The sequence below is a fragment of the Perognathus longimembris genome, chromosome 5 (genome assembly GCF_023159225.1).
Source record: "Perognathus longimembris pacificus isolate PPM17 chromosome 5, ASM2315922v1, whole genome shotgun sequence".
NCBI classification, from domain to species: Eukaryota; Metazoa; Chordata; class Mammalia; order Rodentia; family Heteromyidae; genus Perognathus; species Perognathus longimembris.
Window position 1 is genome coordinate 47,702,106 of NC_063165.1, and position 25,674 is coordinate 47,727,779.

The 25,674-nt window shown below is 40.0% G+C and overlaps 1 protein-coding gene across 1 annotated transcript; it reads right to left on the bottom strand.

Annotated features, from left to right (window-relative positions):
* Positions 1–1,842: 1,842 nt before the first annotated feature.
* On the bottom strand, positions 1,843–6,388 carry LOC125351089 (beta-2-microglobulin-like). The gene is made up of 2 exons (XM_048345827.1): positions 6,384–6,388; positions 1,843–2,387 (listed from the first exon to the last, which is right to left on the bottom strand). The coding sequence occupies exons 1-2, from the start codon at positions 6,386–6,388 to the stop codon at positions 2,027–2,029; spliced, it is 366 nt and encodes a 121-aa protein (XP_048201784.1). The 3' UTR covers positions 1,843–2,026.
* Positions 6,389–25,674: the final 19,286 nt, after the last annotated feature.

Genomic DNA, 25,674 nt, shown 5'->3' on the forward strand with positions numbered 1-25,674 from the left:
AAATTTCTTACCTAGAAATGCATTCTTGGTTTCCAAAGCCTTTTACTAACCTCTGCTTTAACACTAACACTTTAGCTTTTATCTGCATTGGAAAAATTCTGAAGCTCACAGGCATTCTGAAACCAGGTGCTACCCTTTGCCTCCGGCTGCTTGTTTTAAAAGAGCCTTTTTTTTCCCTTCAGTCCCACTTACTGCATGAAGACCTTTGAACTCAAATGACAATTTTTCCTTAATGCAAGAATTACAATTACAAAATTAAAAATACTTAGCCATTCAGCCTTTCTTTTTTTTTTTTTTTTGGCCAGTCCTGGGCCTTGGACTCAGGGCCTGAGCACTGTCCCTGGCTTCTTCCCGCTCAAGGCTAGCACTCTGCCACTTGAGCCACAGCGCCGCTTCTGGCCGTTTTCTGTATATGTGGTGCTGGGGAATCGAACCTAGGGCCTCGTGTATCCGAGGCAGGCACTCTTGCCACTAGGCTATATCCCCAGCCCTCCATTCAGCCTTTCAATAAATTAGTGAGAAATGTTAGTCCGTTTTGCCATTTCTTCCTACATACAGAGAGTTAATAAGAGTTTACTTTATATATAATATATATACCTTATTTACTTTATATATATAATTAACGTTAGCCCATTTTGCTATTTCTTCCTACATACAGAGAGTTAATGAGAGTTTACTTTATATATATATATATATATATTTACTTTATATATATATTTTAAAATACTTGCCTGATTATATGTAACTTAAGATAGTTAAGAATCTTACTATTACATCACAGTATACACATAAAATTCAGTACCTGAATCATTAAATTGATACCCAAAACAATTGTGACAAAAGTACATTCAGCAGTGTACACCAGAACTACAAGCACAAGAATCCAGACTTAGCTTTTCTCTCTTTTTTTTTTAATACATCCAAATTGCAAAATACAAATAAACCTTTTTTTTTTTTTTGGCCAGTCCTGGGCCTTGGACTCAGGGCCTGAGCACTGTCCCTGGCTTCTTCCCGCTCAAGGCTAGCACTCCACCACTTGAGCCACAGCGCCGCTTCTGGCCGTTTTCTGTATATGTGGTGCTGGGGAATTGAACCTAGGGCCTCGTGTATCCGAGGCAGGCACTCTTGTCACTAGGCTATATCCCCAGCCCCAAATAAACCTTTTAATCCTCCTTTAAGGTTTTCCAATATGAGTAATCCATCCTAAGGGGCAGTTTTAGAAATCCCAGTCAAATCATTCATTTTTACCACCAGGTTTCCAATGTTCACCTGAAAACAAGAGACAAAAGAAAGGCCTCCATTGGCCTGTTCTACAGAACAGCCTATCTCCATCCTATTCCTCAGAGCTTGATGAACTGTTTTGGTGCCGGCTTGTCCTCTTCCACCATATGGACGCCCCCTTAGTGCTGTCCCACCACGTGGATTTCCTCCAGGGCCTGTGCTACCATGTGGACTGGCTAAGCTGCACTTTTGCCAGATCACCCCTCACTCCTGAGGATAGGCACACAGGCCTGTCCTAGGTTTTTTTCTGTCCTTTCTTATTGGTCTCTGACTGAGAAACCCAAGCAGTTTTTTTTTTTTTATTTTTTAACAGTGATAAACCTTTACATCCAAATTTCTGACACTTAGCCCTGATTTTTTTTTAATTAAAGAAACTTCTTTTTTTAAACTATAGTTCCTCTTTAAAACAATGCAATAATCCTTTAAAGCATTTGGCAATGCCCAACTTGATGACCATTTGAATTTAAACTTAAACTCACTCAATTTTACATCATATTAACAGTCTTTTTTTTTTTCCCAGCCCAAGATACTTTATTTCTTTCAAAGATATTTGAAACGAAATGTTAGTCTTCAATTTTATTTCTGAAAGTCTGGTGTACAGGGAGATAAATGTGCAGACTGACACCTGTGTTTACATGGTTATAATCTCTTGGTGCATAAAGTGTACAAGTATATCAATATTAAAATAAACATTTCCAATTAGACCAGTTGTCTTTTCAAACCTCCAGGATGCTGGTTAGTTGTCTCAATCCCATTTAACTAGCATGGGCTTGTCCAGAGAGGAGTGAGAAACTCTGCATACATATTCATCCCGGTCATTGGGGGTGAAATCAGCATGGACCAGAAGGTGGAAAGACCAGTCCCTGCTGAAAGCCAGATCTGACTGCTGTACATTATTCATCTTCTGTCCATTCTTCAACAGTTCTATTTCAATCTGAGGTGGGTGAAACCCAGACACATAGCAGTTCAGGTAGTTTGGCTTCCCATTCTCTGCTGGGTGCTGGGAATAGACTTGAACCTTTGGCATGAGCTGCACCGCGTCCAAGCCCGTCAGGAAGAGCAGAGCCACCAGGGCGCAGGCCGCCGGGAGTTGCCATATTAACAGTCTTGAACATGTTCACGCTCACACATGCACACACATATACATATTCAAAAGATCTTAAAGTGCGCAAAATAAACATTGGCCGTACATTTTCCAGTGGCAAAAGGTATTTTTGCCAACCTTACTCCTGTAACACCCAAATTTTAAGAAAAACTTTTAACAAATGATTTTAGCATTCTCCAGCCTCATTTTCCAGGGCTTCATAGTTTTAGCAAAACATTTTAGCACACCAAATAATTTTCTGCTGAAGAAGGCTAGGTGGGGGTACCTCAGAGTTCTTTTTGCGGACACTCACATTCTGATTGTGAGCTGTCACCTGTACATCTTTCCAATGAGCTAAACATAAATCCAGGGGGGGTAGAGGGAGTCTGTCCCATTTCGACCGTCACAGTCAGGAGATACAGAAAACAGAGAACAGTCCAGACCAGTCCTGTAACAAGACAGGCAATTTTTCCTTTTCTGCAACACAATCTTTTCTAGTATCTGACTGCATTTACTTTTACTTTCTTTCCCAATTCACCACCAAACCTAGTCTCCTCAGTACTCAATCTCGTTCTAGGCCCTTCTGCTTTCAATTTCACTTTCTCTTTTACATCAATGTCCAATTAACCACATCATTCAGACAACTCAGAGCATTTGACATAAACCAGACCAACATACAAAAGTGGCAAGAGTAAAAGCAGTTTGACAAATCTGGAGAAGCAACGCTGCTAAGAAAAGGAAGGGAGGAGAATTCCGCTGGGGACCTAAAGAGAAAGAGAAGTTGGAGTCACTCCTGGAAGTCTTTTGTTTGCCAAGGTCTCAGTTCAGGCCCGATACCTAGGAGGAATTTCTCCCGCCAGTGTGGAGGAGGTTAGACACACTTACACACAGACCACATACAAAACACTTAACATAAACCCAAATTGCAGCGCAGTAGCAAATTGTTCAAAGCGCAGGTAACAGGCTACGCACTGAACAGACTACACACGGATTTCTCCAAAAAATGTTTGTCTCCAAAAATGCCTGTACCGAGGAACAATTTACTCAAGTCGCCGTGCATGGCAAATTGTTCAAACGCAAGTAACAGACTAAGCATGGAGGAACAGACTATGCACGGATCCAAAAAATTTTCTGTCTCCAAAGTCTGTACTGAGGAACAATTTACCTACATGGGGGTCTGGGGACATCTCCCACAGATCCTGTTGGCAGCCCTATAGAGCGTCCGCGAAGGCTCTTTTGCCAACCACACACACACACATCCTGCAGGGCCACAATACACATATATATCGGCAATGCCTCACTTAACTTACTGGCCGGATTTTCACGACCCCTTGGTTGGGTGTCTGGGTGGGCTTACGGGGGTATCCCAGACGAGCCCCCACTAAATGCTCGAGTTCTGATCCCCGAGAGACCACCAGAGACCAAGACCAATGCAAGCAGCAAAAAGGGCGTTTATTTCGGGATAGCGGGTCCTCCGTACACTCAGTAATCTGGTGATGCTAAGAGGCCCTGAGCCTAGGGCTTCCAGCTGTTTTATACATTCTTTGGGGAAGGCAGGGACTTAGCATACATACATCATAGCATCTTTTAACAAATCAACACACACCGTGGAAAAATTATGAAATAATTCTAAAGCATGTTTGGTGCATTTGATGGGGGGAAGTAATCTGGAAAGGGTCATTGGTCAGATCAATTTAAAATTGACTGGTTAAGCCATAAGGGTGTAGCAAGGGGGATAATGCACAGCTGCAGGGTTTTAAATACTGGAAATCCCACTCAGAATTAGATACTGGAAATCACACTCACAATTAGATACTGGAAATCACACTCACAATTACTGGAAATCACACTCACTATTAGATATGGCCTTTACTGGGAAGCAAGGGGTAGGGGGTAGGACTTAGAGTAAGGTCAGTCAGGTACAGAATGGGGTCTTAGTACAATATGGAGTTACTCTGGTCCTTCACTCTGACTCTACAGGTTTAATGCCTACCAAAAAGTTTATAACATGAGGAAGTGCTTTTGCTATCTTAAGAAAAAATTAGTATACAAATTACTGAGAAACTAAAAATGATCCCACACCTATCATATTTATCACAAAGGGAGCTTATATAAATTTACCTTTGTTTTTTGTGGTATCTCATAGGCTATTTAATAATAAATACTATTTTATTTATTCATCTTTTCTGCCATAATTTCAAAATTATATAATGTATTTTTCTATTTTTATGTTCAAATCTAGATGGAGGGTGGGTGGGGGAAGGGAAAATGAGAGAAAACAAGGGAGGGGTGACAAGTATGACAAGAAGTGTACTCATTACCTTATGTATGTAACTGTAACCCCTCTGTATATCACCTCGACAATAAACATTTTGTTTGCTTTATTTGTTTTTTTGCCAGTCCTGGGGCTTGGACTTAGGGCCTGAGCACTGTCCCTGGCTTCTTTTTGCTCAAGGCTAGCACTGTACCACTTGAGCCACAGCACCACTTTCAACTTTTTCTATATATGTGGTGCTAAGGAATCCAACCCAGGGCTTCATGTATAGGAGGCAAGCACTTTACCACTAGGCCATATTCCCAGCCACCTCAACAATAAAAAATTTTTAAAAATAAAAATAAATTAAAGCTGGATGAAATTATCAAAGGTGGCACTATCATAATTGCTCTTATTTTCATTTTAAGATTAACAGTTTGTTTCTTTTTCATTTTATTCAGCTATTGGCCATATCCTAATGTTTTTGAGCCGTGGTAAAAAAGTATACATACTTTACTTGTAGCATTTTTTTCTTAACATTTGAGTTTGAACTAATTTACAACAATTATTTAATCCTATATCTGTTTTATAGCTGTTTCTTATCTGTGCTTAACTGGCTTTGAGTCTCAGCATTTTTTCCCCTTAGCCTTGGTTTCTCCATTCTTAGATTTTCAATTTTGATAATGACTTAAAATTCTAGAACATGAAAAGTCAGGTAAAATCAAGTTATACTCTTTTTTGGAGCATCTGCCTTAAGTTGATCTCATAGCATCTACAGTAGGCTCTTTCTCTCTCTCTTTTTTTTTCTGAAAGATATGTGTTGTCACATAAAGGTGAAAATTATTTGAGTTGTCAGAAACAGTTTATTAGCAACTATTTGTGACTGATAGCATTGCTTAAGTTTGTTTCACAAATGTTGTATGCTTATTTAATTTAGGAATGTGGAAATTTTAAGTCATTAAATAAAGGTTTCTTGACAGGAATATTTTTGTTGTTATTGGTTTCTTTTTTTGGGGGGGGGGCAGTCCTGGGGCTTGGACTCAGGGTCTGAGCACTGTCCCTGGCTTCTTTTTGCTCAAGGCTAGCACTCTGCCACTTGAGCCACAGCGCCACTTCTGGCCATTTTCTGCATATGTGGTGCTGGGGAATTGAACTCAGGGCCTTATGTATACAAGACAAGCACTCTTGCCACTAGGCCATATCCCCAGCCCAAGGTTTCTTTTTTTTTTCTTGGCAGTATTTATATTAACCACACTTAACGAGCATCTTATCTAGTACAGAATGCTAACTCAAAACTCTAGAGATTTTCTATTGTTGTTTTCTGCCACTAGGAGTGAATCAAGTTGGTGTGTGTGTGTGTGTGTGTGTGTGTGTGTGTGTGTGAAGCCATCCTTTTTCACTTTGTTTTGAACTTTCCATGTTTCTGGAATTTCAAGTGCTCACATGAATTTATTTGGATGAGACCCTCCTTCATACATTTTGCTTTGAAATGGTAAATTTTACTTCTTGATGATGTTCTCTTTAAGTCATATGTTCAAACTTCTAGATAATTTTCTGCTTGATGAATTCTGTGTATTTCTTGTAGGTCCATCTATTGATGTTTATCATGTGGCTTGTTTTCAGATTTTGATTTCAGGATGTTCTCTTTCGTGGAGGCAATCTTTGGCTGTATGGAGTAGGGCGGAGCTAAGGAAAGTGGTAATTTGTGTTCTCTCTTCTTAGTTGTATAGCTGTGCCTTCAAGCTGAGTAAAATCCTTCACTACCTCATGGTGGAAATCGGTACAGAGAGATGCCTCCCGTCCCAGCCCATACCCCTCACCACAATAAATCACATTTTTTGGTTGTCCTACCCAAACTGCCCAAATCTTTTATTTTATCTTGTAGATGTATTTTTTTTCTTTTTAAATTATTTTATTTTCTATGTTTGTTTTTGAAGGATCTTTATCAAAGGGACATTCTTAGCCTCATCTTAAGCTCAGATCTGGAACTTAAGCCACTGAACTGTTTTTAAAAACTGTGCTTAGACTTAGGTCAACAAGTTTGCAAAGGGTTAACTACATTTCTCAAGTGTGGGCAAAATCTGCAGAGAAAAGAGGAACAGCTCTCTTAAATAAAGTGTAAAACTGAGTATACAGTCATTAACGGAGGAAGGCAGCTGGTGGCGGGAAGGATTCTCCTTCACTGCTGCACATCTCAGGCTCCTGCTGGGAGGCTGACAAAGGACTCCTTTCCAGGCGTTTTTAGGTCACTACAGGAGCAGAGGAGATGTTGGACTGGTGGTGAGTGCTCTCTCTTATTCTGTTGTGGGTTGTGATCTCCACTAGAGACTGGTTGAAGCAGCTGTTCTGATGCTTGTCCTACCCACAGCTCAACATATTCAGGACATGTCTATTCAAAGGTCAAAAGTGAGACCTTCTGGGAAGAAAGGCCTATCGAACGCAAAAAGTCAGGTAAAATCAAGTTATACTCTTCTTGGAGCATCTGCCTTAAGTTGATCTCATAGTATCTACAGTAGGCTCTTTCCCTTTTTCTTTCCTTTTTTCTGAAAGAGATCTGTTGTCACATAAAAGTGAAAATTATTTGAGTTGTCAGAAACAGTTTATTAGCAACTATTTGTGGTTGGTAGATTGCTTAAGTTTGTTTCACAAATGTTGTATGCTTATTTAATTTAGGAATGTAGAAATTTTAAATGTCTCCTTGAGTGTGACAAAGGAGAGGGGGAAAGAATTTGGCATAACAAGCAGAGTCAATTAGTCTAAGAATAGAAGAATGAAATACAGATGGCAAAGGGGAGAGAGAGTAAAGAAAAGAAAGAGGAAGGGGAATAGTCCATCCTTTGAATCTATGGGCTCCTCACTCATAACTCAACCAATGGAAGATGGAAAGGGTAATTAGCCCTGATTGTTCTGTCTGGGCTGAATAAGTATAAGCTTTGAGTCCTTGTTATTATTTCCTAAACCGTGCAGAATATCAACTACTTACATCACATTTACAATGTGAGGTATTTTAAGTAATCTAGGGATGATTTTAAGTATTTCAGAGTATATACATAGTTGATATGCAGATTAGACCATGTTTTGTTTGATGTTTTAGTAGATTTTAGTTTATTCGTAGATTTTCATATTTTAGTATTTATTCAAAATTTTAGTATTCATGAAGGTCTTAGCACTAATTCCAAATGGATGGTGAAGGATGACTAGGTAAGGAGAAAATTCAGCAGTCTGATAATGAGTCACAAACAGGTCATGGGAGATTCTAGGCAAGTTGGGGTAGTGGTAGGGTACAGAGTAATTCAGTTAACTGTTGCGTGAACACACATGATGTCTTGTACTTTGCTACTGTTATTTCACTGAGTTTTCGTCGTCTGAATGGCTTTCAAATGGATATTACTGTGCTGTTTTTACATAGACGTTAACAGTGGCCTAAAGACACTAAATAACCACACAAGGTCACACTACTCATAAGGGGAGAGCTAAAACGTCTTTCTTGCTGGCTTCACTGAGTACCACAAGTTTTCTCTGTTCAGGGTCAGGTTCCCACGGCAGGGACTTCCTGGAAGGAGCCACTTCCACCCTAGTCTAGCCTGGCAGTTGCTGAAGTCAGACATCATTCATTATTCTTCTCCGAAACTCTTTCAACTCAAAACTTGATGATTTCAGAAACAGCTTTACTGCTTTTATTTCAGAAGATTAACATTTAATGTCCACATAAAGATCTCTTTTCTCTCAAATGGAAATTTGAAAGTATATGAAAAAGTGTTTTCAGAAAGTATCATTTTTTGTGGTTCTAGTAGCATTGCCCACAGCGGCATGTAGAAACATGGGCGATTGTCTAGATTGTTCTTGTTAAGATTCTCTTTGTCCCAGTGCCTGAAAACTGGTGATGAACCATTAAACAGCAGATAAACAATGTGAACCCATATCAGAAAAAGTGTACATTAAAATAACAAAGTATCGTTGTCTGTCTATCAGAGTGGCAGGTAGCAAGTTACAAAGCAAGCAAGAGTCCTCCTTGTTGCTAAGGAAGGAAGAATATTTATGCCCTATTGTGATATAGTGTTTCTGGACAATTAATATGTTTCTGATGAAACATATTCGTTCCCTCAAAGGACATATGCTTTTTAACAAAATAGCTCCATCTTTTTAGGTATTTATTTAAGAATATAGTAATATATATCTGTAAAAGTTCACTACATGGATATTTTTCTTTCCAGTTTTCCTAATGGGTAAAATACTAGAAATTAATATCTAAAAATAGACGACTAGTTACTTAGGGAATGTCTATCACAGAATATCATGAAATCCTTAAAAATGTTATTGACCAATTTGTAATTGCTTAGCTTTAGGGGAAAAACAGAATGCATTGATAACACTAATAATGTGATGGATGATATGTGTATGTGCACAATTTTAATCAGAGCTACTGTTTTATTTTTACAGTCCTTGAAATTGAACTTAAGGCCTTGAGAAAGCTAGGCAGGTAGTTTGTCACTGAAGCCGTGCCTTCAGTCCAAAGGTTGCTTCTTGTAAAGTACATTGGACTCAGTATTTTCAATCTACAATGAGAATCCTGGGAAAGAGACCCATTTTAACTGGAGGAGCATCTGTATCTGAAAAGGGTTATGTAGAATAACAGCTATTTACATAGTGTTTACATTGTATTCAATATTGTGAGTAATCTAGAGATGATTTTTAAGTATTTTTGGAGGCTATACATAAGTTATATGCAAATTGTACCTATTTTATATGAGGGATTTGAGCATCCAAGATTTTAGTATTCACAAAGGTTTTAGAATTAATTGCCATTGGATAGCAAGGCTAATATTCCAATTACCTCCACTGGCCATGTTCCCTGCTTTTGGTTCTTTTCAATCTCACTCTTCCCTGAGCATCATAAAGCTTTGCATCTCTCCATGGTAGTGTCTGGAGTAGAATCCACTTCTCCAGCCACAACCAAGGCTTACTCTGTCCTTCATCTGAGATACCATCCTAGTGATTCTGGAGTCTAAAATTGCATTTTTATGTTTTATTTTTGACAGCCACAGCATCCTGCTTCTGTATTTTCATAAGACATTAAGATTTCAGGTTGTTGGGGTCAGTAACGTCCTTGTTCATTGTTGTGCCTCATCACTTTGAAATAGGTCTGATTAATCCTAAAAACACATTTACTGAATGAACAAATAAATAATATTAAGTATATAAAAAAGAGAAGTTTTTTGAATTTTCTGCTGTGTACTTTTGAACTTGAATCGCATCTTCAAGCAGAAGAATCAATAGACACTAAAAGAAAATAGAAACCAAGCTAAGCTGGCTTTTTTTGCAACTTTTCAGGAGAGTGTGGTTGTAGTTTGCGGGATTCCTTTATGAGGGCTTTTTGGATGCCTTGACTCCACTTCAAACTATCCATAATTCATCTGACCCTAGAAGATTTGTTTTGAGAGTATGTCATATTTAGAAATGTCTGGGGAAATTTGTTTCCTGATTTTACTGATGTGATTGCCTGAGTGGTGAGGATTGCGTGTTGAGAGAGAAGATAGTCTTGGGTTAAATGACCATACTTAGAAAACCAACTACTCCCCAGCAGTTTGTTAAATATCAGACATCCCCCCTCCCCTGCTTTCTAGCTGTGTGATCTTAGAAAAATGCTTAACCATTGAAATCTTCAGGGTTTGTTTTTTTTTAATCTGTAAAATGAGCCTAATAGCATTATGTCCTAGTGTAATTGTGAGGTTTTCATCCAATAATCCCCATAAAATGCTTTGAACTATGTTCTAGTAAATATTCAGTAATTGTTACTATTCGTTGTTTTGCATTATTATTAAGAAATAGGGGGAACTTGATTCATCAAAATTATACAACTACTTAATGCTATTTCTAGGACTACAATGTAGAAAAGATTTTGCGTGCTTTTTTTTTTTTTAATTCCTAGAAGTGCACACTGGCCCTGGAACTTCATAGGACTAGCCTGGACAAGGCCTTACATAAGGGCCTGACCTGAAATAGGTAATGACAAGTACAAAGTCAGCTTCCAGGAAGTGACTCTGGCTACAAAGGGGAGGCCAAGTACTGGAGAGGAAAGTGAAGAGAAGGAAGCTGAAAGCCAAGTTAGGTGCAAAGATGGAGCTGGGAGCAATGAGTTAATGCAAGAGATAGGCTCAGAGACTAGTTGTTGTGGCATCAGAGATGAAAAGACACATTTGAAAGATAGTGAAGCACTAGAATTGACAGATTTGGTTATTGAAACATGTGCACAGTAGGGAGGAAGAGAGATCTAGGCATCCTTCACAAAATGGGAGAGAGAGAGGAAATAAGAGTGGGTTTGGGACAGTTGTTTTAAGTTTTTTTTTTTAACATAGAACTTAATGTATTTGTGGAGATGAAGATGTCCAAGGAGATGTTCAGAGGCAAAAATTAAAGTATGGACAGTGGAGGGTGTTAAGGGTCTTCAACATAAGTACATTTGAAGCTTAAAATTATAATGTGAGTAAGTACACCAGGGAGAGGCAATCATGTATCAAGAAGCAGCCAAGAATGGATACCTGGACAACCTTGAAAGTTGAGCAGGGACATAGGGAAGAAGAGAGTACAATGGATGCCAAGGAAGGCCAAGAGGGGCTGGAGTAAACCAGAAGACAATCTGGGTTATGATAAACCAAGGGAAGAGAAAGATACAAGGAAAAAGAGGATGCATTCATAGAAAGGCAAAGTATATTTATATTTGTCCAAATTCTATGTGGAGGGCATGAGATCTGACCTAACAGGTAATTCCAGTGACTACGTACTAAGAATTGAATCCTTCTCCCATTCTACCCACTCTTGCTTCTGTGTTGGAAATTATAACCACCAGTCCCTCAGAATGTGACCATATTTGGAGATAGGGTGATTACAGAGATTGGTCAGGTTAAATGAGGTCATCAGGGTTGGCCCTAATCCAGGATGACTGATGTGTTTATAAATAAGAAGAGAAAATTTTGACAGAGAAACATACCTACATGGAAGTAGGCTATCCATCTATAAACCAAGGAGAGAGACTTCAAATAGATCTCTCACTCTGAACCCTCAGAAGAAACCAACACAATTTATGTCTTCATTTGATGTCTCTGGCTTCAAGAAAAGGCTACAATAAAAGAAAAAAATTCTATTGTTTAAGCCAGTTACTACAATCCTAGCAAGAGCATACACAGTAGAAAGCATGTATAGCCAGAGATGGAGTGAATAAGTGGATAGAGATGGGAGGGAAACCAGGCATTGAGTCATAAGTTAGAAGGTAACAAAAATATTTTACAAGGCAGAGGGTAGTCACAGTGTCAAATTCCACAGAAAGGTAAAGTAGGAGAATGATTGAAAATGTCAGTTTAGAGGCCCTCAGTGACCTTTATAGTGTTCCCAATTGAAGAAAGGGAGCCAGGTTTACAGAGCTGAAAACAGGGAGGCAGCCCTGAGAGACTGCTCCTGCAGATAATTTAATGACAAAATGACTCACATGAAAACAGGCTTAGGTCAAGTGAGCCAGACCTGGAGTCTTCTCTTCTGTAACAATTAGGTGGTGCCTGTCTATAATGTCAGCTATTTGAGAGGCCGAGATGGAAGGATCAAAGTTTAATGCCAACAAAAGGAAGTGAGACTTCATATAAAAAGTAGTCCTTAACTGGTCACTGGTGGCTCAAGCTTGCCATTGTAGCTACTCAGGAGACTGACATAGGAGGATCATGGGTCAAAGCCAGTCTGGGCAGGAAAGTCCATGAGACTCTTATCTCCAATGAACCAATAAAAAGCCAGAAGTGGAGTTATGACTCAAGTCATAGAGTGCTAGCCTTGAGCACAGAAACTCAAACACAGCACTTGAGTCTAAGCCGAGGACTGGCACACACACACACACACACACACACACACACACACACACACACACACACTCTCTAGCAGAGGGTGGTGGTCTACACCTGTGATCCCAGCTACTTGGGAGGTGGAGTCAGGAAATTGTTTGAGGTCATCCTGGAGAAAATAAGTGTAAGATTTTACCTGAAAACTAAACTGAAAAAACAAAAAATGGAGTGGGGGCACGACTCTATTGGTACAGTACTTGCCTTGCAAGGGTGAAGCCCTGACTTCAGTCTCCAGAATCAAACCCAAACCTGAAGAGCATAGAAACTAAGAAAGGAAGCCGAGAAGATTAAGAGTGGTATTAATGCCTGTAACCCCAGCACTCTAGGAGGCTGAGGCAGGAGTTTAAGGCTAACCTAGCTCCATAGTGAGACCCTAAATGTGGCAGAATGCAGGGATTTGGGGAGAGGCTAAGAAGAAAAGTCCATACTTCTTTTTCAACCCAAAAACTGCTTTGGAAAGGATCTCAGGACCAAAAGGATTCGTGCAGCTGTTGTTTTACATCTAGTGGATTTTTGAACTGACAGATTCCATCCTATATATGAAGTCATAAGAAAGTTGTTTATTTGAAGCATCTTAGAGATTAATTTGGTGATGGCAAGAAGAAAGCAAGCCAAGTGGAATTTCAGAGATCGCTTGTAATTGACATTAGTAAGCAGATTAGAATTGGAATAGAGAAATATTAAGGCAGTTTCTTAGAAATCTCTGAGTCAAAATGAACCCAAAATTTTCTTTCTGTAGTGTCAGGGAAAGAATAGGACAAAGAACTCAAATATCACATGGCTGTATTACTGAGGATCAAACTGACTTGATGTAATAATATCGACAGATCTGATTAAAAATAAAACTCAACATCGATCATTTTACTAACTTAGCCAGTGAGTCAAGGTTGGACACAAATTGGGACACCTGAAATATGCAACTACCCAGAAGGTAGTTATAAACCCAGATCTTCATCTCCATTTTACAACTATTTCCAATGAAGAAACATGTCTTTTCTTTTTTAAAAAAATGCATAGCTCTAAAATATTGGTGAGAGAAATAGCTGATGTTTTACTTTTTATAGTCTAATTGAGAATAGAAGTCAGCAATCACAAACTGACAGAAGAAATTCAATTCAGCTAATTGTTGTGATATTTAAATTTTTTGGTTTGTTTTGTTTTAAGGTAGAATTGATACAGGGTCTTGTCATGGAGTGTAGATTGGCTTCAAACTCATGATCCCCCTGTTTCAACCTCCAAGTATTGGAATTGAATACGTCTGTCATCATGCTTGGATCTATTCAGTGATTTTTTTTTGGTTTGGTTTTGTGCCAGTCCTGGGGCTTGAACTCAGGGCCTGAGCACTGTCCCTGGCTTTTTGCTCAAGGCTAACACTCTACCACTTGAGCCACAGCACTACTACCGGCTTTTTCTATATATGTGGTGCTGAGGAATTGAACCCAGGCTTTTATGTATATGAGGCAAGCACTCTACCACTAGGCCATATTACCAGCCCCTTCAGTGATTTTTTTCAAAAAAGAACTATGAATGACAATATTGAATATTTTTCAGGTTCCTTTTGACCCAGGGTCTAGTCTCCTGCCCACAGAGGCTTCTCGTTCTCAATCTGCCTACTTTAAGCTTCCTGTCCCTGCTTTGTGTGTTACTGAGTCCAGCTTCCTTCCTTGGAGGTAAACTTTCTCAGATTTTTTTTCTGTCTCAGCTAGCCTGGGACCTGTGAACCTCATGCAGCAATCTCAACCTCTCATGCACCAACACGTAACTTACAACGTATTGTTTTCTGCGTTTAAAATTGTGTTAGATTTCTTCAGCTGACTTTTTATGAGTTCTAGCAAGTAGAATCTTGCCTATAACCTAGAAGCTGCTGTGGTTAACTTCTTAATTATCAATAAGAGGGCAGGATGAATGTAGGTGAATAGGTAGAGGCCAAACAACAAACTGTATTTTTGTGGGGTAGGATGTCTAAAACATTAAAATCAAATCCTACCCCATGACTGGTAGCCATGTGAATGTGTTCATGAAGTTGTGTATGAAAGTCTGTTATTTGTTTTGTTTTTTTTTTTACTTCAAATATTTATGTCTGTATCTATTTTGTAAGGTTTTTTTTTGTTTTTTTTTTTTGCACATTAGTCACTGTGGGGAATTGTATTCAAATTCGAACTTCTCATTCTAGACCATAAAGAAACTACCACTTTTCTTTATTATAGAAAATGCTTATACATGTTTCTCTAATCATTTTACCTCTAGGGATCTAACTAATCAAGTAAGAGATATAAAAACAGATTTGTGCACAAAATACTTATTGTAACATTATTTAATATAATGAAAAATTAAGAATAAAAGATTGGATCCAGGCATACATAATGGACAGTGACATAAATTATAATAAAGATAAAAGTGATTTTTTTAAATAACAAAAGCCCATATATATAAGACAAGGGAATCATATAGAGAATAATTACCAGAAACAGGTAGCAGGAAAATATGTTGAAATACAGTGGTTATTTCTAGACTTGTGGTATTCTGAAAATCGAGGTGATTTTTGACAGAAATTGCCAAATCTATAAAGTGAACTTGCTTTGTCTTGGAAATAATCAAGTTCAAAAGCAATGCAGCAAAACTCAGCCAGTAAGCCAGGATCGTCCAACACAGACCTCCAGAGAACAGAAGTGAGTGATGAGGCTTGTGGTTTCTGACTAGCCCCATGACGTATAAATGGTAAAAAGCTGTGTTGCACCAATCAGTGATAGTTGCTAGTCTCCAAACTGTCCATGCAGGTTGTGACAGACTAACTTCATTTATCAAGAGAAGTTAGACACCAGGGGCTCACGCCAGTAATCCTAGCAATTCAGGAGGCTGGGATCTAAGGATCACAGTTCAAAGCCAGCCTGGGCAAAAAAATCCCAGTGAGACTCTTATCTCCAATAAACTACACAAAAAAGCTGGAAGTGGCACTGTGGCTCAAGTGGTAGAGCACTAGACTTGAGCAAAAAGCTTGGAGACAGCTCCCAGGACCTGAGTTCAAGCCCCATGACCAACAAAGAGAGAGAGAGAGAGAGAGAGAGAGAGAGAGAGAGAGAGAGAGAGAGAGAGAGAGAGAGAGAGAGAGAGAGAGAGAGAGATTGGCTCAGTGTTTGGTTTGGGCTCGTTGGGGCTGAGGCCACCTGTTTTTTTTGTTTTTTGTTTTTTTGGTTTTTTTTTTGGCCAGTCCTGGGCCTTGGACTCAGGGCCTGAGCACTGTCCCTGGCTTCTTCCCGCTCAAGGCTAGCACTCTGCCACTTGAGCCACAGCGCCGCTTCTGGCTGTTTTCTGTATATGTGGTGCTGGGGAATCGAACCTAGGGCCTCGTGTATCCGAGGCAGGCACTCTTGCCACTAGGCTATATCCCCAGCCCTTGTTTTTTGTTTTTTGACTTTGCTTAATACAACAGAGGTTAAAAGGACAGTGAGGTAATTGTGGATGGAGTGATTTAAGAATGTAATGAACTGGAGTCCAGGCTATGATAAGTTAGAGCTAGAAAGGAGGAGGCTGGAACTACTACTTCCCTAACAAGATCCAGGCAAGGAGTCAGTGGTCATGGGTAAGACAAAATCTGGACAGAGGTCAAAAACTAAATCAGATGGACAGCAGATGGTCCCCAGACAGAGAACTGACAAACCAGCAAAAGAAAGCAAAAACTTCCATCATAATGTGGTTAGTCTCAAACATCTGGAATTCACATGGGGTTGCATCTCTAGCTGCACTGGGTGCATCAGAGCCTCTGGCAACAGCATGCCATCTTTCCCCACGGTAACAACCCAGAAGCAGTCCTCTTTCCATGTGGCTGGGTTTACTCATGTCTGTGACAGCTTGGTGCTGCAGAGTCTGAATCTGAAAGCCTTGGTCTACAGAGAAGGAATGACCCATGAGCAAATCAGGGAAGAGATGAGCATCCTTGAGTGAAGGTGATGTGCAAGTCTGCGCCCAGTCAGTCCAAATCCCTGAAGACGCCAGATTCTAAGGCAAAATCCATTCACTTTCTAAGATCTCTGCCTAGGGCTTGGAAGGAAGTGAATTGGGATGGAGGGGGAAACGCAGCTGAGGTCTCCACAGAGAAGGTGAAAACACTAAGGTAGAGAAGTTAATATGCTCACCCAGTGGCAGACCCAAGATTCTGTCTGCCAAAGTCTTTGACTTGATCAGGGTTCATAGCTGCCAGGAAATAGAAGTCAGGAGGAAAAAAAACCCTGGATATTAACTCTAGCTTCTTAAGTGCCTCTGGGTGTATTTTTAATGGGAACATAGAAAGTAAGTCTAGTGGACAGATCTAACCCTAGTTAGATCTTATTTGCAGAGACCTGAAGAAAAATATCCCCCCACCCCCACCCCGCAAATATTCCCTCCAATGAAAGGAATTTTGGACTGATTATTGACTTCCCTGAGCCTCAGGATCATCATATACTAGAAATTTGAATGCTTCCAATACCTTCAAATGGTGAGGCCAGGTGTGTGTATGAGAGGATGAATGGCTCTGAGTAGGATGAAACACGTGATTGCTGTTATGGTCAGGGTTAGGTCAGGGCATTATGTGGCTGTCATTCCTGAATCCTCCTGGAGCCATAGGTTTGATAGTATTTTCCCCACTGGAAAAAATGAAGAAACAGGTTCAGAGAGGCTTAATAACTTAATGAAGATTGCACAATTAGTAAGAGGCATAGTGAAGACACATATAGAAAAAGTGCCAGGCCCAGTCAGCATTCAGTTAAAAAAATAAGTATACCGACGTCTATCTGACATTCCAATATACCTATGTAGCATGATCAGCTATACACTAAAATAGCCTCAGTGCTATACCAGGCCAAAAACTTGAGATCAGCTGGGTGCCAGTGGTTCGTGCCTGTAATTCTAACTACTCAGGTGGCTGCGATCTGAGGAGCAGAGTTTAAAGCCAGTCTGGGCAGGAAACTCCATGGGACTTTATACCTCCAGTTAACCAGCATAAAGCCAACAGTGGAGCTGTGACTCAAGCTAAAGGACAATGCCTAGTCCCTGAGTTCACTCCTCAGCACTAGCACAATTTTCAAAACTTCAAATCATTAGCTATGTGACCAGTGTATAAGTTGTATGGCTTGGGTGACATCAATAGAAGAGGAAGATAGCATTCGCCTGTCAAGGGCCTTGTGGGTCTTGCTCAGAGGAACAAGGAATAGGTCTTTAAAGGAAGGAAGTTTCATAAGCAGCTATTATAATACTCCAGTGAAAAGTAACAAAGTCTCCAAAATGAGCCATCAATGAGTTAGAAGTTGGTAGTGAGGGAACAAGGGAAGAGAGGGTGACATAAACAATTGTGTGATCCACAGTGAAACCAGCCCTGGCCTTCTTTCTGACCACAGTCATCCCAAGAGGCCCATACGAAAACACAGAACACTTCTTTTTATAATAATGTCTTTTGTTTGTATGTAAATAGTCCCGAAAGAGTGACAGCACAACTCGAAGATAATATTTTGCCTCTAGTCCATGACAGGCAATAGTCAGATTGGTTTATAAATGTCTTTCCTAAAATAATGCCAACAGCTCGCATTAAAATCGTACCTACCAGTGTCAGGCTTATTTCATTTTGAGTATTTGAGTAAAGCTCACGTGGAAGCTCTTTAGAAAAGCAAGGAGCCGGAAGGACAACAGTCTTATTTTCCTGGAAAACTTCTTCCCATTAACAACAGCCTTGTGTAGTGGTGGGCTGTTAGAATCTTCCACATGAAGGCATGTGAAGAAAGTGGGAAGGAGCTGCAAAGTGACCTCAACTGTTGAGCATCACAACTTGAAAACTGTAATCCAGATGGATGAGTGCGTGTATCAAGGGCTCACAAGTCTTCTGTGTATGGCTTCCAGTGCCAAGGATGTCATAGGGAACCGAGACTTTGGGGTGTGCCAATGGCCCTTCCCAGCCCTGCTGCCAAGTAGAAACGTTAAAAAAAAAAAATCTGGGCTGGGGATATAGCCTAGTGGCAAGAGTGCCTGCCTCGGATACACGAGGCCCTAGGTTCGATTCCCCAGCACCACATATACAGAAAACGGCCAGAAGCGGCGCTGTGGCTCAAGTGGCAGAGTGCTAGCCTTGAGCAGGAAGAAGCCAGGGACAGTGCTCAGGCCCTGAGTCCAAGGCCCAGGACTGGCCAAAAAAAAAAAAAAAAATCTGTGTTTTTTTTTTTAAATAAACTTAGTTATATTAGCCATGTTGGATATGTCCCAGTCTATTTTATTTTACTCTGCAGCGTACATTTTATTTAGATTCTTCTATAAATATTTTGCATAAGGTGATTTTATCAGTCTCACACTTCCCTAAATTTCAAAGATGCTACTATTTGTTAAAATGTGTTAGTTTTGTTATGTATGGTGTCTCCACCTCCGCACAAAACAAAGAAATATGCACTTAACTTTTCCAGCAACATTTACATTTAGATTACCTCATTCTATTTCTTCTAAGTGGGAGTATCAGGGAAATGAGTTTCTCAGAATACATAAGCACAAAACCGTATGGATTTGATGTTCGCAGGTAAGACTGAAATGATAGTAAGGTTGGAATCAGTTCTGAAAAGTGACCTCACACACCTCAACAATTTATAGGTATTGATGGGGTGGGGGAGGGGAGGGGAGGGGAGAGGCAGGGATCCAGAGCTTGAATTCAGTCTTAATGTGAATACCTACATTTTTTTTTCTCAAGGCAGACACTCTATCACTTGAGCCACATCGACACTACCAGCTTTTGTGGTGTGTGTGTGTGTGTGTTTGTGTTTTGCCAGTTAATTTCCAATAAGAGTTTCTCAGATTTGTCTGCTTGGGCTGGCTTTTTATTATGATACACAGATTTCAGCATCCTGAGTACAGTTGCTAGTGTAACCGGCATGAGTCAATGGAGCTCAGCTTGATATCAATTTTTAAACTTGCTGCTCCTCGTAGGAGAATGTTATTTGCTAAACAGTATGTCATCTGTACACTATCAAAGGAATTCCTGAAGTTGGAGAAAGATTGTGAGCACTACTGAACAGCTAGACTGCAGACTTATTAAATTGGAGGGTAAGACAGGATTCCTCAATCTATCCTTAGACAGGCAGCCCTGTAGGTTTCTTTGCAGTGCTAACCCTGACCATGGAATCTGCAGAATCTGAAGCCATTTTAGATGTGACAAGAAAGGGAGCCAGTACTTCCCAGAGAAGCTGGTTATTGACCCAGGAGACCTGGGGAAATGTTCCTTAGTTGTGAGCTACACAGCCTAAATAAAATCTTCCTCATATGCCTAAGGCAATAGTTACTTATGAGTACAATGCACCTATCTAAAGCTGGGTGTGTTGAGAATCACTTGATGACCCTTCCCTTGACTTCTTTAGGAGGGCAGGGACCACTCTTCTCCAGCATATCTTGGACCCCAGGATACATCAAGTGCCTGTATTCAGGAGAGTCTAGTTGGGTTTGTAGAATAAATAAAAAGAGATTTAAAAAACAGAAATTCCAACTGATCTACGGATGTCTTTGGTCAATGATGTCTGTGGATCTTAAGGTTTTATTGGGAGATGGGAAATATTGTGGAGATACAGAGGAACAAAAAGCAAGCCCAGCGATGTATGTCTTTGTGTGTTCCTGGTGTCTATATAGTTACTATGAGCTCCCATGCATCCTGACACCTGGCTCTTCCCATGAAGTATTTGGATACATGGCAGTGGGCAAACTTAGAAGGGTGCTTTGGATATGGTTTTAATGCCATACTCTGGCTCTGGTATCCATGGGGGCAAGTTTGTGAGTCCATCTCCTCCCCAGTCCTCCTCCACTGCAGCCCTCTAGCTTCATTAACCTTGCTTCCCTGACCTGGGGTCAGGCTTTGTCATCTGAACCCAGTGATGAACCCTATTCTGCACCCTTCTTAGGATCTTCTGTTTCCACTTTGCTATGTTCTTCATCAAAGCATAGACCACACTCAGACCCTAGGTGTGGGATTATGGGTTCCTCACATTCAGTAGTTATTTTCACTGGACTGAGGGCTTCCTTGGTCCTTCCTCATCCTCCCCATCAGCAATACCCATAAAGCAAATGCACAACCATCTCTGGCACAACAGCACTTTTTCTAAAATTGCACACACTGTAGTATTGATTTTTTACCCTTCTGATTACTTTTTCCTTAACAGGTCTTTTTAAATGTAAGTGAATGCAATGTCCAGTCCCAATAAACGTGCTCTGTTGCTAAAGGTTGGCTATGTTTATTAAGATACCATGGAAGTATAGGTATATAGGAAATATAGATAGAACCTTTGCTTCACTTGATGAAATTCTTCAAATACCTGCTGATGTCTTCTGCCTTTCTGAGCATAGCTCAGGCAGAGTGTGCCAGTGGTTCCTAGATTTCACATTCAGAAAATGGTAAGAGTCCAAGTGAAGACACAATACATGTTGCCTCTTCCCTAGCATGCATGAATGGTGTGCATTTGCATCCTGACATAGTGAATGAAAGAAAACAGACACTTCAGAACATCCAGGGAGGCAGAAACAGTAGGTTTAGAAGGAGAGTGGGTCTGTATTAAAGCTGGAAAGAGCAGATCTCTCTTTACTCCAAAGACTATCTTCTGTGACACAAACATTTAGTCTGAAAAACTCTGGGAAAGATAAAGACTCAACTAGATGAGGTTTGCTTTTCATGTGGGATAAGACTGTGTGCCCCTTCAAAGAAGAGAGAACCTTACTACATTTCTAAGAATGTTCCTCCAGAAAAAAAATGGAACTGAAAGCTTTTCTTTTTTTAAAAAAAAACCATTGATCTGGCCTTTAGAAAATGTGGGACTTTTTCTTTAATTTACCTAAGGAATTGATTTAAAAAAATCTCTGGTTCTGTACCAGATATATGCATAAAATATCAAAATAGATAGCAGAAATACAACCCTGGAGATTTTTCTCTACTGTGTTGCATGCATGGCATTTGACTACAAGCATGCAACAGGGGAAGTGAGCCTTTGGACTATAAAATTAATGCTAATTTTCTTTCTCACTAGTCTACGATCCCACTGAAATGTCACATCATTAATTTAGTTGCTTTGCCAGGAATCAGTGAATGTGGTTTATGTGGTGTGTGTGTGTGTGTGTGTGTGCGTTTTTAAAGTAATAGCCTTTATGTTTAGAACAGTTACAGATTTACGAGAGAAAGAGAACAGATACCACAATGCATTCCCATCCATTTTCTATCCTTTTATGATCATCTTTCATTAGTGTGATAGACTTATTATAATAAATGAGCCAATGTTAACACATTATTACTAACTAAAGTTTATGCCATATACCAAAATTCACTCTTTGAGTCATATAGTTGGGTTTGATAAATGCATGATGTTAGGTGCCTGCCATTATGCTATTATAAACAATAATTCCACTACCCTAGAAATGAATTGAGTACCTCCTTTGTGTCCTTTTCTGCTTCTTTCCCAGTCCCTGACAACCTCTGATTTAATATCACTGTTTCCATGATGAAACTTTTCCCAGAAAGTCATATCACTAGCATAAACTAGTATGTATTTATTCAATCATTTAGACTTACTTCCTCCTTAAGTAATAATATTAAAAAAAATAACTTGCTAGGGGCTGGAATGTGGCCTAGAGGTAGAGTGCCTGCCTGGTTCTATTCCTCAGCACCACATAAACAGAAAAAGCTGGAAGTGGCTCAAGAGGTAGAATGCTAGCCTTGAGCAAAAAGAAGCCAGGGACAGTGCACAGGCCCTGAATCCAAGCCCCAGGACTGGCAAAACAAACTTGCTAGTTCCTATCCTTTTATTGCTAAGGAATATTCCATTGTTTGGATATACAGTTTTTCCAATCATCTATCAAAGTTGCTTCCAGTTTGGGACAATTATAAATAAGCATCTATAAACATTTGTGTGTAAGGATTTGTGTAGATATGATTTTTACTCAATTGAATAGAGAACTAGAAGCGTGATGGCTAGATCATATATAAAAAGTATGTTTTGTTTTGTAAGAAACTCCCAAACCATCTTCTAAGGTTTTTCTATCATTTTACATTCTTACCAGCAATTCAGTGAGAGTTCCTGCTTCTCTATATCCTTGTCAGCGTTTGATAGTGTCAGGTATTTGGATTTTAGCCACTTTAATGGGTATATAGTGGCATTTCATCGTTTTGATGTGCAATTCACTAATTACATACATTCTGACCTTTTTGTCCATTTTTTGCCCCCTGTGTGTCCTTGTGGTAAGATACTTGTTCAAATCTCTCCCCTATTTTTAGATTGTATTGCTTGTTTTCTTATCTTTTTGTACATTTTGGATCTGTGCTACTTTATTGATATGATAAAGATTGTATTGCAAATATTTTCTTCAAGTCTATGGGTTTTTAAAAAATTCTCTTTACAGTTGGTATATGCTTATACTTTAAGAATCAAGGCTTCTTAGTGGCAAGAGAGCTTGCCTCGTATACATGAGGCCCTGGGTTCGATTCCCCAGCACCACATATACAGAAAACGGCCAGAAGTGGCACTGTGGCTCAAGTGGCAGAGTGCTAGCCTTGAGCAAAAGGAAGCCAAGGACAGTGCTCAGGCCCTGAGTCCAAGGCCCAGGACTGGCCAAAAAAAAAAAAAAAAAAAAGAATCAAGGCTTCTAAAAATAGAATTTTACAGGTGCAGTAAAAGGAAACCACATTGCATGTTTTAGGTGTTATCTCTCAGGTGAAAGATAGCAAGGAACTGTGGAACCCAGCAGGGTTTGCTTAAAAGGGTAGAGTCAGGTCCTGGGGACTGTGGCTGGCTAGCCAGCTTTATCAGAAATTGTGTAGAAAGGCTGAGAATAAGAGAATGACTCTGCTTGAGCTGCATCATTTTATGATGAAAAACAGTTCAAGAATTCTTCTTATAGTCTTGCTTCCCTCATAGATTGTATATTGCATTGGATTTGAAATCTCTTCAGGAATTCAAGTACATAAGAGATAATCACAGCCATGTGCTGGTGGTTCATGACTGTCATCCTAGCTACTCAGGAGGCTGAGTTCTGAGGACCATCGTTTAGAGCCACCTGAGCAGGAAGATTCTGAGATTCATATCTCCAATTAATCACCAAAAAGCCCAAAGTGGAGCAGTGGCTCAAATAGTACAGTGCTAGCCTTAAGCAAAAAAGCTCAGGGGCAGTGGTTAAACCCTGAGTTCAAGCCCCAGGACTGGCACACACACACAAAAAGAGACAATGAATTTCCTTATTTCCTTTAACTCAGTCTAATCCTACCCTGAGCCTCTGTTCTCCCATTTGGATAGCAGACTCCATCTTGGTCATGCAGGGGGTCCCTTTCCTCCTCTTTATCCCATGCAAACCTCATAAAGTTTACTTTGTACAAGGCCCTCATGCCTCCATTCTACCCCTATTATCTAAGCCCTTGGTAGTCTAGTGGCTCCATGACCCCCTCCCCCCACTGGCCCCTTCCAGGAGAGTGGGGAAAAGAATATCTCCTAAGTTTGGGCCCCTAAGCGGAAGTCACTCCCTCTCTAGTCCAGAGTCATCACCATTGAGGAAGTTGTATACAGGAGGACTGAGGGAGGGGCACTTAGTTTTCCATTGCTCATAAAGCCTATAAACCCCTCCCTTCCTCTTGCATCTTATAAGAAGGAAGATTTCTAAAAATATCGGACACATGTTTGTATTATATCTTCCACTGGATTCCACAGAAGTCCAGAAGAGCCTTTGCCTTGGGTCAGCTCTGCTTTCTTCCCCTGCACACAGCTCTGGGTCCAGAAAGTTCAGAAAACAAACACCAATCATCATTTCAATAGATAATTCTACAATAATTACTTGGGGAAACTACTTTATCCTACCTTCAAATCACCATTTCCATCACCATCTAGAATCTTTGCTAATTGCACTAGACCAGAGGTCACAGGAGGCCTTTGATGTAGAACAACCGACATGGAGAAAATAGGGAAACCTAGCTAAATGTTCAGATGTTCCTATATGCCCAAAGGTTTCTGGCTTTGTCACATAGAGAGTAGTTCCAAATATATGGTTCCTAGGTGGGCAGTGGTTGGACAAGAACTTTAGGAAGGTTTCTGTCCTCTCCAGGCCCAAAGCTACCACCTATGACCACTCCCCTTTCATTGTTTTTCCTTTCAGCTTGGGCCTTAGACCTGAGAATGTCCAGAGATGAGCAGTAGAAGAAGCAGGTCAACTTGGAAAGTAGATTTCTGAGATTAACAGCAACTTTTCCTCCCCAAACACAAGAAATTGATGGTCTTCATTCTACTCCAACTCCACTCATCACTTGCCTTTATTAGCCACCATTACAGTAGCCCCCTGACTACACTTGACTCTGATGACAGAAGAGAGTCAGTACTATTTGATTTGCTGAATGTTGTCTCTAAACACACAAACAAGAATGGACAATTTTTTTTTCACAATGTATGAAGAAAACAATCATGGTCAGTCAACCTCCTACAGCTATTTTGAAGCTAATGTGATCTCTGACTCATTAAAGAAAGTCATCTCATCATTGCTTGTTCCAAGGCACTGAGCCTTCTCTGCTCAAGGATGTGACGACTCACTCAAGAAGGGGGCTAGTGGGAGTGCCCTTGGTGAGGGGCTTGGAGACAGTTCAGCAAGACACTGATAATATTTAATTAAGAGGAAAGACTATCAAGGAAATGTATGATTGATTGTGGTTATTTGTAGAGTTTTAATCTAAAAAAAAGACACAAGAATACATTCTAGTCATTCTAAAAAACTAGACTGTGATATCTAATGGCTCCATAGAGCTGGAGAATGAGGAGTAGTAAAGATATTTATTATTAAATTTATTATTTTTAAAAAGACATGCTTGCCAGTTACTGGTACCTCACACCTGTAATCCTAGCTACTCAGGATCATAGTTCAAAGCCAGCCCCAGCAGGGAAGTCCATGAGACTCTTATCTCCAATTAACCACCAGGAAACAGGAAGTGGCGCTGTGGCTCAAAATGGTAGAGCTTGAGCCTGAGCAAAAGAGATCAGGGACATGGTCCAGATTCAAGCCCTAAGTTCAAGCCCATGACCAACCAAAAACCAACCAACCAACCAAACAAACAAAAAAGACACATGCACATACCCTCTTATCAGGTAGTGAGTTTCCCAGTATGACAAATAAAAAAGCATAGGCTACACGTGCATTGATTAGTAGTGACATTACAGGGG